The 12,471-nt window shown below is 39.6% G+C and overlaps 1 protein-coding gene across 4 annotated transcripts in view; it reads left to right on the plus strand.

The window, feature by feature from the left end:
• The window catches only part of HEG1 (heart development protein with EGF like domains 1), a 202,783-nt gene that overhangs the window by 71,509 nt on the left and 118,803 nt on the right, over positions 1 to 12,471 (plus strand). For all 4 annotated transcript variants that reach the window (XR_011967954.1, XM_072613751.1, XM_072613750.1 and 1 more), the window contains exons 10-12: positions 1,902 to 2,005; positions 5,915 to 5,973; positions 6,449 to 6,609. Coding sequence is in view for 3 of the 4 variants with exons in the window: in XM_072613751.1 (XP_072469852.1) it covers positions 1,902 to 2,005; positions 5,915 to 5,973; positions 6,449 to 6,609 (324 nt within the window). In the remaining variant the exon portion in view is untranslated. The remainder of the gene's footprint in view (positions 1 to 1,901; positions 2,006 to 5,914; positions 5,974 to 6,448; positions 6,610 to 12,471) is intronic.

A 12,471-nucleotide genomic window follows, 5' to 3' on the forward strand; every position in this document is an offset into this window, starting at 1 on the left:
TGCATGATAAAGTTGATTTGGTTGGAGACAGTAGCATGACAGTGGATTCTACCAAAATTATCTACATCTCTATAGATCCTGCTTTTCTCAAAGGATCCTGGTAAGGATGATGACCTAATAATCCCTTTTTGCATGGCTGAAATTCCAGTACAGGCTTAATGCTTGTTGAAAAGTGCATGGGATTAGAAGAAGAATTGGAAAAATCTAGGACTCATTGCAGAGTCAGAGAGATAAGGAATTTATTATCTTAAAGACTGAAGTTGCATTTTTATAAGGGCCTTCAGGGAAATATAGTTCTCCTCTCTGAAAAAAACAAACAAACCCCAAAATGACATAGAAAGCCTTTTTTTTTTTTTTTTAAACTAACCTTGGGTGTACCCTGTTGCATATTCGGCATCTTCTTTTTCTTTCAAATAAAGACTTTACCTTCATTTATTGTATTGATTTGATTTCAAGAGGGGGAAAAAATGAGTGCTTATTCTGTAATAGGGTACCATTCTAGGCTCAAAGAAGTTTTTTATTTGGTTTTCCCTGATGCCCCAACTGTATATTGCATTTTCTCTTAGCTCTTCCATGTAGGTAGTCACCTAGCTATATGACTTAGGAATAGAACAGGATGGCAGCTCAATGTTGTAGTGGTTAGAGCACCAGCCCAGGAATCAGGAGGACCTGAGTTCAAATTCAGCCTCAGATACTTTTTAGCTATGTGACCATGGGAAAGTCACCATGATTGCCAACCCCCAAAATAAAAAGAATGGGACAGGACTATTAGAAGTTGGACTGTGCCAATACTAGGTCTGTACTCAAAAGAGATCAAAGAAAGAGGAAAAAGCCTTTTATGTATAAAAAATATTTAAAGCATCTCTATTTGTGGGGGAAAAAAACTGGAAACTAAAGAGATATCCATCAATTGAGGGATGATTGAATAAGTTGCAGTATGTAAATATGATGGAATACTATTGTCCTGTAAGAATGGAGAAAATAATTTCAAAAAATACATGAAAAGACTTATATAAGCTCATACGAATTGAAGTGATAATATCACTATTATAAAAGTGAAGAGTTTTGAGAATATTTATAAACTGATGAAGTATGGAATGAGCAGAGCCTGGAGAATAATTTATACTCTAATAACAATAATAATATAAGGATAAGCAACTTTGGAAGCTTTAAGAACCATGATCAATGCAATGACCATTTGTGATTCTAGAGGATCAGTGATGAAGCCTAGTCCATGACAGAGAGATAGGGATATAAGATACAGAATGATAAATTTCTCTTTGTATTCAACCATTGAGAAAATTCATTTTGCTTGATGATGCATATTTGTTACAAGAAATTTGTTCTGTCTTTTCCAGTGGGGTAGAGCATGGGAAGGAAGGAAAATAGATTTTTTTTTTTAATGGAGAGGTTATGGGAGTGCTACAGATGCTAGGTGGCACTGTGGATAAAGCACAGGGCCTAGAATCTGGAGGACTCCTCTTCCTAAGTTCAAATCTGACCTCAGACTCTTACTACCTATTGTGACTCTGGGCAAGTCACTTAACCCTATTTGTCTCAGTTTCTACATATATAAAATAAACTGGAGAAGAAATGGCAAACCACTCCAATATCTTTGCAAAAAAACCAAATAACCCAAAACAGAGTCATGAAGAGTCAGACACAACTGAAAAACGACTGAACTACAACACAGATGTGAAATGTTGCACATAATTTCAGATGTGATCAAAGGGTTATTATTAATTTTGCTTAATTATTTAATTTTTTTACAAGAAATCTCTCACAAAGTGAGAATAATCTGTAAATGTATATAATTTAAGACATATCAGTAAAACATAAAAAATAAGGTAAAGCTATTTGTAAATTGGGCTACTGGATAACTTTCATTCTTTCATTTTCAGTTAGAACATTTGTGACGGAAACTAAGTTAAGAAAAATTTTGACTAACACTACTGTTGAAAAGCATTCAGAACTGCGTCAAGTTGAAGATGAGATCATCAGAATGGTGAGTTTCCTAAGAGACATCCCAGTGGTCCTCTCTGTGTCAGTCTTGAAACTGGAATGGACCAAAGAGGTCATCTAGTGAATCAGTCTCCAAATCAACTCACCTTACAGATGAGGAAACTGAGATGCAGAGAAATGGAGTGTTTTGCCCAGGGACTGTAACAGCAAGGACCCTGACATGTACAGGAGGACCTGGTGTACAGGTTCTTAGATCTGTTTTTCTAAAAGAAAAGCAACTTTTGAGGGATCAACAATGTAGGAATTCACTCAGTTTTGATGCATAAATTATTAGTAAATATTAGCCTGTATCTTTTGCCTTTCAGGATATATTTTGTGTTTTCTGTTCTTTTATAAAAGTGTTGTTGTTTAATTGTATCCAACTATTTGTGGCCTTATTAGGGGTTTTCTTGGCAAAGACACCGGAGTAGTTTGTCATTCCTTCTCCACCTCATTTTACAGATGAGGAAACTGATACAAAGAGTAAGATTAAATGATCTGCCCAGGGTCAAACAGCTCTTAAGTGTCTCAGCCTGGATTTGAACTCAGGTTTCCTGATTCCAGACCTGGCACTCTATCCACTGTATCACCTACCTGTCCCTTATGAAAATTAACAACTTGCTTTCCACGTTATTTATTTGGTACTTATTGTTTGTGATTGCATGGTGGAAAGCAACTTTTGAGGGGTCAACAATCTACTTTAATTAAGCACGTATATCATTTACTTAGCTCAGGGGAAAAAATCAGCACCCTGAACTTCAGAAAAAATACAGAGAGTCAAAGATCCACCAACAGACAGGACTCCCAACTGTCTGACCATGAGCAATACATACATCACAGATCAACAGACAGATCCAACTGCCTGACCATTACCTACATACATGGTTACCAGAGAAAGAAGCACCAATATCTGGGTTTTCAAAGTGTGGGGAGGTGCTTAATGGCTACCCAGAGTCTTGTCTGGCCAAACACACTTCCATTGCGTAAGCCCCAAAACAAAACCTCTCCTCAGAGTATGTATACACTTTTCAGAGCCAGAGGGCATCATGACCCTTGAGAATCGGTGCCTCATTAGAAATTAACAAAAGGTGTGGGCCTTCCTACAAAACAAATGTCCCCTAATCAAACTTCCCTTAATGTACAGGCCCATTAATGGGTGGAAATGATCTTTAACTCTTAGTAACATTGCAAGGTCATGCACTTAATAAGTATTTGAGGTAGTTTTGTGAACTCAGGTCTTCCAGACTCCAAGCCCATAGTCCTGTTCACCACACTGCGTCTTTCCCAAAAGAACACATTTATCTTTGACCAGAATCATCCCAGTGACCATGAATGTGATGCAGGTACAAAGGTATTACATGTTGCAAACAAACTTGTTGGTAAAGTATGGGCCTCATTTAAAATGTGAGGTTGAAATTTGGGGTGAGCATCAGAGTCACATCTCACTTATTGATGAACAGTATCTGTGTGTCTCTCTTTTCTTTAGCTGGTCCTCACCTGCCTCTCTGGGCTGTGCTTCCTACAGAAGGCAGAAATACAGCCACAGGGATGTAGCCCTCATGGATGCATTCAGAGGGAAGAAATGTGTCAGTAAAAACTATTATTAAAGCAAGAATGGGGAACTAGAACATCCTAGTCTTGGTTCTGTTATTGACTTGCTTTCTTGCCTTTGCCAGTTTACTAAACCTTTCTTTGCTGTGGTGTCTTCATTAGGAAGAGATACCATAATGCTTCAGAGGGATGCTGTGAGGAATGATGGGGTCACCCTTGAATGGGAGGGAAAAAGAGGGGCTAATAATTCATTGTCCAGATTATCCAGAATAGTTTGCTTCTTCTTTTCTTGCCTATTCTTTGCCTATTTTTTCTCATAATTAAATTCACACACTTCTAATATTTTACAGTTTACAAGGTACTTTTCCAGTGTGGTATAATGAAGAGAGGGCTAGGTTTGGTTCTTGAGTTCTGGGCTCTAAAGAGTTTCTTATTTCTTTAAGATCCTGAAAGAGTTTTTTACCTGTCAAGGATCTTAAGATGTTGGACCTAGAATGAATTCTAGAGATCATTCAGCACAACCCATATTATTTTCTAGACTGAAGAAACTATGTCGTTGAACATAATTTTGATGTGTTGTTGACTGAGACTAGGCCCTGCCCTCTGTCATAATCCCTAGCTTCTGCCTCCATTTCTCAGTGGTCTAATCTGAGTGCTAGCCCCACATATCTCTCTCTTTCCCCTGTCTCTGATTAGCAGTTGGCTTTCTTACCTTGCTGTGAAAGGTTATACTTGGATTTTGGAGATTATATTGGTCTAGGGCCTTTTGGAAGGTGGTCCACCACACAAACTACCTGGGTACCTCATTGGCTCTGTCTACTGCAACAATGTAGGCCTCTTCAAGTTTACTTGTCCCTATATCCCTGAAAGTGACCTCTCAGGGGCTGTTTGTTCCACCACTGATGCTCCAACAGGTCAGGGCCAAGATCCCACTTGTATGAGGTCCTATTTATTAAAGCTTACGTAGGTTTCTGGCTCTCTAGTCTCATCCCTTTCCAAGCACCTACAGATGACTGGCTCTCTTCTTATAGAAAGAACTGTGGAATAGATGGAGAAGCTCAATTGTGTTTCTCTTTGGTTTGCTTGATCATTGTTCCGTCTAGCACTCTTACTATTAATAATATCTAGTATTTATATAGCATTTTAAGGTTTACAAAATGTTTTACAAACATGATCTCATTTTATCCATGCAACAACTGGGAGGTTGGTGCTATTATTATACCCATTTTTAGATGAGGAGGAAACTGAGGCAGACAGAGCCTAAGTGACTTGCCCAGAATCACACAGCTTATATGTAAGTGTCTGAGGTAGGATTTGTGCTCAGGTCTTCCTGACTCCAGGTCAAACCCTCCACTTACCATCCCACTCAGCTGCTGGAGCATTTGTGAGAAATCTGGGCTTCCATATGACCTTTCACATAGTCATATTGACTGAAGGCATCCACAATCAATTGGCCTTTCACAAGACCATAGCTTGTTATAAAAAGAACTAGACTAGTAGGAATAAAGTTCTCTTTATCTAACCAAGCAAAAAGATGTCCTCTGCCCATAATGCATGGGCTGGAAGTGACACTGGTTGAAGAAATTTGCTTAAACGCCTAGATTCTGCACTGGCCAAGATGCCAGAAGCTTCTTCTTTGAATGGAAATAACCTCTCTGGGAATTTCTTTGAACTTAGTCTTGTGTGTGTGTGTGTTTTCTCTCTCATGTGTTATTTTAAAGCTTCAAAGCTTTCCCTCATAGCTCCAGGTGAACCTGAGGATGTTCACTCATCCTTTGAATCTAACAAAAACCCATTAATCCAAATTTAATGTAATTTTCCATGAAATACTTGTGAAAAGGACTTCAAGTCCACCCACCTATGCATTTCTTTGTTAGGAGTGGGGCTAATTTGGTCCCATTTACAATGATTCTCATTTCCCCAGTAGGGCACATCCTCTGATCAGGCAGAAGAAGTGGTCAGAAAGCCCATAATCTCCATGAAGATATTTTACTATGTATAACCCAAATAAACAGCTGATTCCAAGTCTTTTGAAACTTGGGGGTTTAGGAGCCTGCCACTGCTTTGAAGATGTCCGGCATCTCAGGGTGCACCACGGAGCATCCCTTCCTGCTGAGATCTTCCCCATTGATGTACTCTCCTTTTCTCCTTTGTACTCCAGGAAGAGTAGGGCAAGAGTCTAAAAAAACTCATCTGAAAGGAAGAAAAACAAAACAGAAATAAAGATTTTTCTTTTGTGCAAAGCTTCCTTGACCTGTTAGAGCACTGAAACTGGTGATGGGTCTAAAAGCTTTTGCCATTTGCAAAATGGCAAAAAAATGCAAATGATTCAAAGTTTATCTATATCCATTCTCTTTTCTAGCTAAACATAACTCTTTCAACATTACCTGGTTATGCCAGATCCACTGTCCAAGCTGTCAGGTAAGTAAAACACCTAAAACTCGCTTAAGAATCAACCCCTCGAGATAAGAGAAGACCCCCTTAATCCATCCCTTTGTGGAGGTGGGAGGTGCACAAGGATTATACGTTGCCCATGTTTTTAGACTTTTCCTATTATTGACCCATAATTTTTTTCCTTTCCAAAAAAATACTATTTGTTATATTGGATGGTTCTATGGGAGGGGGAGGAAGAAGGACACTGGGGATAATTATAATGATATATGAAACAGAAGACATTAACACAAACTTATTTTTTTTAATCAATTTCTAGAAAGAGGGAAGGAAGAGCCATAGGGTAACCCATGGTCAGGTCACTTATGCTTATGTCTCTACATTTCCCTCTCTGTGAAACAAAAATGATGAACCTTTTTGGCAATCCCAACATCCTTAAATGGTGATTGCAAAGAACTGCTTTCAGCGCCCCTGTTAAGTCTTTGAAGTGTCCCTTTGTCTCCAGGGATTCCAGCACTGTGGTCGTCTCGCTGCAGACCACCTTCTCCTTATCATCCAATGTGACAGTGTTTGATTTGGCAGAGAGAGTACAGAAATACATTAGCACCTGTACATCCCCTGTGGAGACCTGCCAATTCTTGAAGTCTCTGGGAAGGCTCTTTAGAGGTAAGTGGGAGACTGTTGTTTGACCCCCGGAAATCTCTGCCCACTTATTTCGATTCCATAGCTGTTTATTAAACATCTACTATGTGTAAGGCAGTGTGCCAGAAACTAGGGATGCCAGGATGTCATGGTGCCCCTACTCTCAAGTCAGGTGGTGCAGTAGATAGAGCACTGGACCTGGAATCAGGAGAGACCTGAGTTCAAATGTGGTCTCCCATACTTACTAGCTGTGTGACCATGACCAAAGTCATTTAACTTGTGTTTGTCTTAGTTTCTTTTGTAAAATAATGATAATAATAATAGCACCTACTTCCCAGGGTTGTTGTGAGAAGACAATATTTGTAAAGCGACAATGCCTAGCACATAGTAGGTATTATATAAATGTTAGCTCTTATTCTTGTTATTTTGATGGAGCCTACAAAATATTAGAGGGAGATAAGAGCAAAGTACAAATAACAAATACTCAAACTACAATAGGAGAAGGATTTGGAGAATCATAAGCTTCTATGAACTGATGCCAATTAAGGTATATGGACCCAGGAAAACAGTATACATGATGACTTCAGCTGTGTAAATCAAAGAGAGACACCAACAAAAGAAACAGGACACTGAGTTCTAGGTAACTCTACTGACTAAGCTTGTACCTGAAGAAGGGAAAATTCATCTCCTTCCCTTTGTTGCAAAAGTGGGAGACCATAGATGTGTCAGATTCAGTAGACATTTGGTTACTTTTGCTGAATTTCTTTTTTCTTTTTTTTTATTCCTTGTGACAAGGGAAAGGGAAGACATAGGTATATATTTGGAAGTAAAATTAATATAAAAAACAAAAATAAGCTTCAAAAATTATAAGAAGATGACAAGCTTTTATCTGTGAGTTATGGAATGAAATAAATTCAATAATATTGTTCCTCACCCCCCATTCCCACTCAGATAAAAGGGACTTATTCCCATGACTTGCTTCTAAATGTTCAAAGTGGTTTTTGCTCAGTTCACTTCACCACAGAATTGGAGTGAGCTAAGAGGATGAAAACCACCCCTTTATCTTTCCATCTGGTTCCCAGATGCAGCAGATAAATTATGGGTATCAACGTTCAGTGGTGCATATGTTAGTATTTCTGGGAAATCCCAAGTGGGTTGGTTGATATCTGATTCCACAGCCTGCAAAGGTTCCTTATTTGTGGACCTGGGGAACTGGTTAAATTCTGGGACAAACAAGGATGATTTGGCTCATTTGGACAGTGGGAAGTTACAGACACTTTTCCAAACTGAGTGCTGATGGCATTCAGCCTGACTGGGAACGAGTAAGACTCAGACCTCATCTTGTGTTCTAACTTTAGAAGACAAAGATGACACTCTTATTTTTACCCTGCTTGCCAGGGATTAGAAGGTTAATCTTAAAAAAATATACTGGTTTTCTCTCCTGGATTTGCTAATGGTGGATACATTGCAATTGGCTCTTTTTGTTTCTTTAGCACAATGCCTGGTGTAGACTAGGTACTTAAGAAATGTTTGTTGATTGGCTGATCACATAATATGTCCCATTCATCATGCCTTGCAAAGAAAGTCCCCAGATATTTGTATCTGTGACAGCTTGCCCCACTGAGATAGTTTGGTGTAGAAGAGAGTGCATGGGCTCTGTAGTTAGAAGACCTCCATTCAAATTCTACTTCTGATGTTTGTGACCTGTGTGACCGACCTTAGGCCAACTACTTGACCTTCCTAGGTCACATTTTCCTTATCTGTAAAATCAGAGCCTTGGTTTAGAAATCTCTAAGTTGTCTTCTAGCTCTAAATCTGTGTTCCTTCCTCTGCTTCCCTAATAGTCTCTACTTTTCTCAAGTACTCTTGAGTGTAGGGCATTGCTTTCCCTCAATTACCTCGATATTCAAAAGCTTACCTTCCAAGGAATTGCAGCTTTTCCTTTGACCAAAGTCCTGGGCCTGGGGAAAACCCTTGTGGCATTGCCCAGTCTGTACATTTGGTTTTGTCTTCTGGACATTCTACACATTCTTTTTTGTATGTATTTATTTATCTGCATGTTGTCTCCCCTAATAGAATATAAGGTCCCTGAAGGCAAGGACCAATTCTTCTTTTTCAAATTTAAGATCCTTTACATGTTGTCTCCACCTTATTTTTCTAGGTTTATTGTGTATTTTACTCTTCTTTATCCATTCTTTATCTTTCTTTATAAGATATGAATAATATAGTTAGGTCCTGATTAGTATTATGAGTCCCCTGAAGTGGTTACCTGTATTTAAATTCACTCTATTAATTAACCATGTAATTAAGTAAGTATGGTTCTAGCCTAATGGAAATGTGCTGCAGAAATTCAAATGAGACCACTTCAGTACACTGACAGGTGATTTTGTGCACATTATTGTTAATATTATGAAGTTATTTGACTATTATCTTGTCAGCTGGGGGCTCCTAAGGACCCAACGCTGGTCTCTGGTGGTTATAACCCATGGCTCCATCTTGCTCAGTCTTCTACTTCCTCTGCATCATCCACGGTTCCACACACATATCCTGTGACTCATCCCCATCACGAAGTCCATGCAGGTTCTCCTGCTTGACACACCCTGGATCTGTGCTCCTGGGTGAGATCCGATAGAAGATAGTAACTGTGGTTATTGCTTGTTGACTAGTGGATGGCTCTACCTGGGAAAGATCATGGATATTGTATGCATATCAAAAAGTCATCAATCAAAATTTGGTTGCCACTTGGTTCCACAGGATATTCTCTTGTTTGTATTTGCCTGGTCTCCCTTCTTTGCCCCACTGACAAACCCACTTTCTCTTTTCTCTACACGTGACTGTACGTGCCAGCATATGACAGTGTAAAGGACATTAATGCAGGATATGAAACACTTCCTCATGAGCTGCGTTAAGAGGGAAACTAGAAAGAGTCCATTTCTGCTTATAGAAACTATCTGGTCACACCTGACTCTGAATGGCTGGCGAATGAGCCCCCATTAGAGTGTGTGGAGAGTAACTGGTCATAATTTATCCCATGAGCCTAGAAGAGAAGATTGAAAACTTCTTCCAAAGGCTATTTATGCGTGGCTATTTAGACTAGCAATCATATAGGCGTGTTCACCTCCCTGGTGCCAGCTCCATGGTGTTTGTGTGCAAAGATTTTTTTTTTCTCCCCTTAATGTAGCCTTTTCCAAATAAACAAAGGAAATTCCTTTCACACACACACACACACACACACACACACACACACACACACACACACACACACACACACTTTGTGACTTAGAAATCCAACTTCCACTGATAAAGACAGGAAATTCAGAGTTAAGACCCAAAACTATGTCCTGAATTCACCCTTATGACCAGGTTCTACATCCTGATTCTGAGTTCTTTTCTCTGGACTCAGAAAAAAATTGTTTGTTTTTTTTTTTTTGCTGATATCACATAAAGTATGAGGTTGTGGACTTTAATTTGACAGTTTACATCATTTCAATTCAACAAATATTAAGTTCTTGCAGTGAGAGGCAGCATAGAATAATAGATGGAGAGCTGGCATTGGGGTCAGGTCAGTTCAAGACCTGCCTCTGATTTACTGTCTGACCCCGAGCAAGTGACTTAAGTTCTTATTACCTCCAGACAATTCTCTGAGATCTGTCATAAATTGAAGAGTAGATTCTAGGCTACAGGAAGGAGTCTAGAAGAGGAAGGTTAATCACCATTCCCCTATCCTGTACCCTACCCAAATATATATGGCACTGTGCTAAGTACTGGAAATACAGAGATAAAAGATACCAAGGCCTTCCTTTCATGGAACTTGTGAGCTATGAGGGAGACATGCACACAAATATAATACAAGGTAAAATGTGACCATGGCAAAGGAAAGATCAAGAGAAAAGGGAGTCGGGGAAGTTTAAGGAATGGAAGTTGCTACTGTTCAGTCATTTCAGTCATATCCAACTCTTCATGACCCCATTTGGGATCTCAGCAAAGATACTAGAGTTATTTGCTGTTTTCTTCTCCAGCATATTTTACAGATGAGAAAACTGAGGCAAACAGGGTTAAGTGACTTGCTCAGGGTCACACAGCTATTATGTGTCTGAGGCTGGATTTGAACACATAACAACTCTGAGAGGTAGGTGCTATTATTATGCCCATTTTACAGATGAGGACACTGAGATAGATAGAGGTGAAGTTAAAGCTGCACCTAAGGATCTAGAGGGCCATATGTGGCCTTGAGGCCGCAGGTTCCCCACCCTTGTGTTAGAGACTAATTTGGAAGCTGGTAGAAGAGTTCAGATGAGAGAGGATGAGGGTCTGAATGAGGGTATAGCCATGTGAATGGAGAGAATGATACAAACTCACATTTCTGTGCCATGAACATGATACTCCATCTCCCAGCTTTGCACTAGCTGTCCCCCAGGCCCACAATGCTCCTTCCTCACTTGTACTTCATGACCTCCTTTAAGAAACAGCTCAAATCCTACCTTCTATTTGTAAGTTAATTTATTTATTTTTAGTTTTCAACATTCACTTCCATAAGTTTTTAATGTTCTCCTCCTCGCTCCCCTCCCCAAGACAGCATGCAATCTGATATAGACTCTACATATACATTCCTATTAAATATATTTTCACATCAGACATGTTGTATAGAAGAATTAGACTGAATGGGAGGAACCATGAGAAAGAAAAAAACAAAACAAAACAAAAAGAAAATAGTCTGCTTCTCTGTATTCAGACTCCATGGTTCTTTCTCTGGATGTGGATGGCATTTTTGCATCATGAATCTTTTGGAACTGTTTTAGGGCTTTGCATTGCTCAGAAGGGCTAAGTCTATGCAAGTCAGTCATCCCACATTGTGGCTGTTATTCTGTACAATGTTCTCCTGGTTCTGCTCACTTCACTCAGCATCAGTTCATATAAGTCTTTCCAGGTTTTTCTGCACTCCACAAGCTCATCATTTCTTATAGCACAATAATCAAATACCTTCTACAAGATATCTTTCTTGCCCCATCCCCTTTTGGTATATGTCGTTGTTGTTCAGTCATTTCAATCACTTTCAACTCTCTGTGACCCCATTTGGGGTTTTCTTGGCAAAGATACTGGAGTGATTTGCCATTTCCTTCTCTAGCTCATTTTACAGATTGAGGAAACAAGAGATGAACAAGGTTGAGTGACTTGCCCAGGGTCACACAGCTAGTAAGTGTCTGAGGCCAGATGTGAACTCAAGAAGATGAGTCTTCCTGATTCCAAGCCCAGTACTCTATCCACTGTGCCACCTAGCTGTCCTCTACTATACCATGTTGCCTGCATAAAGCAAGAAGGGGAAACAAGAAAGTCAGATGGAGATATTCAACAGGCATTTGAATTATGGGGCCCCAGCTCAGGGGAAAGATTGATCATGGAGTCATGAATTTGAGAAGATCATTAAAACTCTAAGGGTGAATGTGGTCAGCAGTGGAGAGAGCACAGAAAAAGAACCAAGGAGAGAGCCTTGGAAGGCAACCAGTGTTTAAGGGGTAGGAGAAGGAGCAGAAAAGTGGTCAGAGAAGTAGGGTAAGAACCAGTAGAAGGGGCATAATTCTTTTTGCAAGAGGCCCCACCTCAGTAATTCAAAATGGCTGTTGGGCCAGCCTTCCCTAGACTGTATGGAGAGCAATTAGTGATGACATATCTCAGAAAGCTATAAGAGATTATTGGAGACTTACTCCAAAGAATGTTTGGCCACCACTGTTTAGACTAGTAACAGTAAAGGCACAGTCACCTCCTTGGAGCCAGCTCCAGAGCAGAGACTTTTTCATCCCTTAACACAAAGTTTTCTGAATAAACAAAGGAAGTTCTCTTATATACACACATATGGTCTTCTGTTGTAGCACACCACCTTTCACCGAT

This window comes from Notamacropus eugenii, chromosome 5 (assembly GCF_028372415.1).
Source record: "Notamacropus eugenii isolate mMacEug1 chromosome 5, mMacEug1.pri_v2, whole genome shotgun sequence".
NCBI lineage: Eukaryota > Metazoa > Chordata > Mammalia > Diprotodontia > Macropodidae > Notamacropus > Notamacropus eugenii.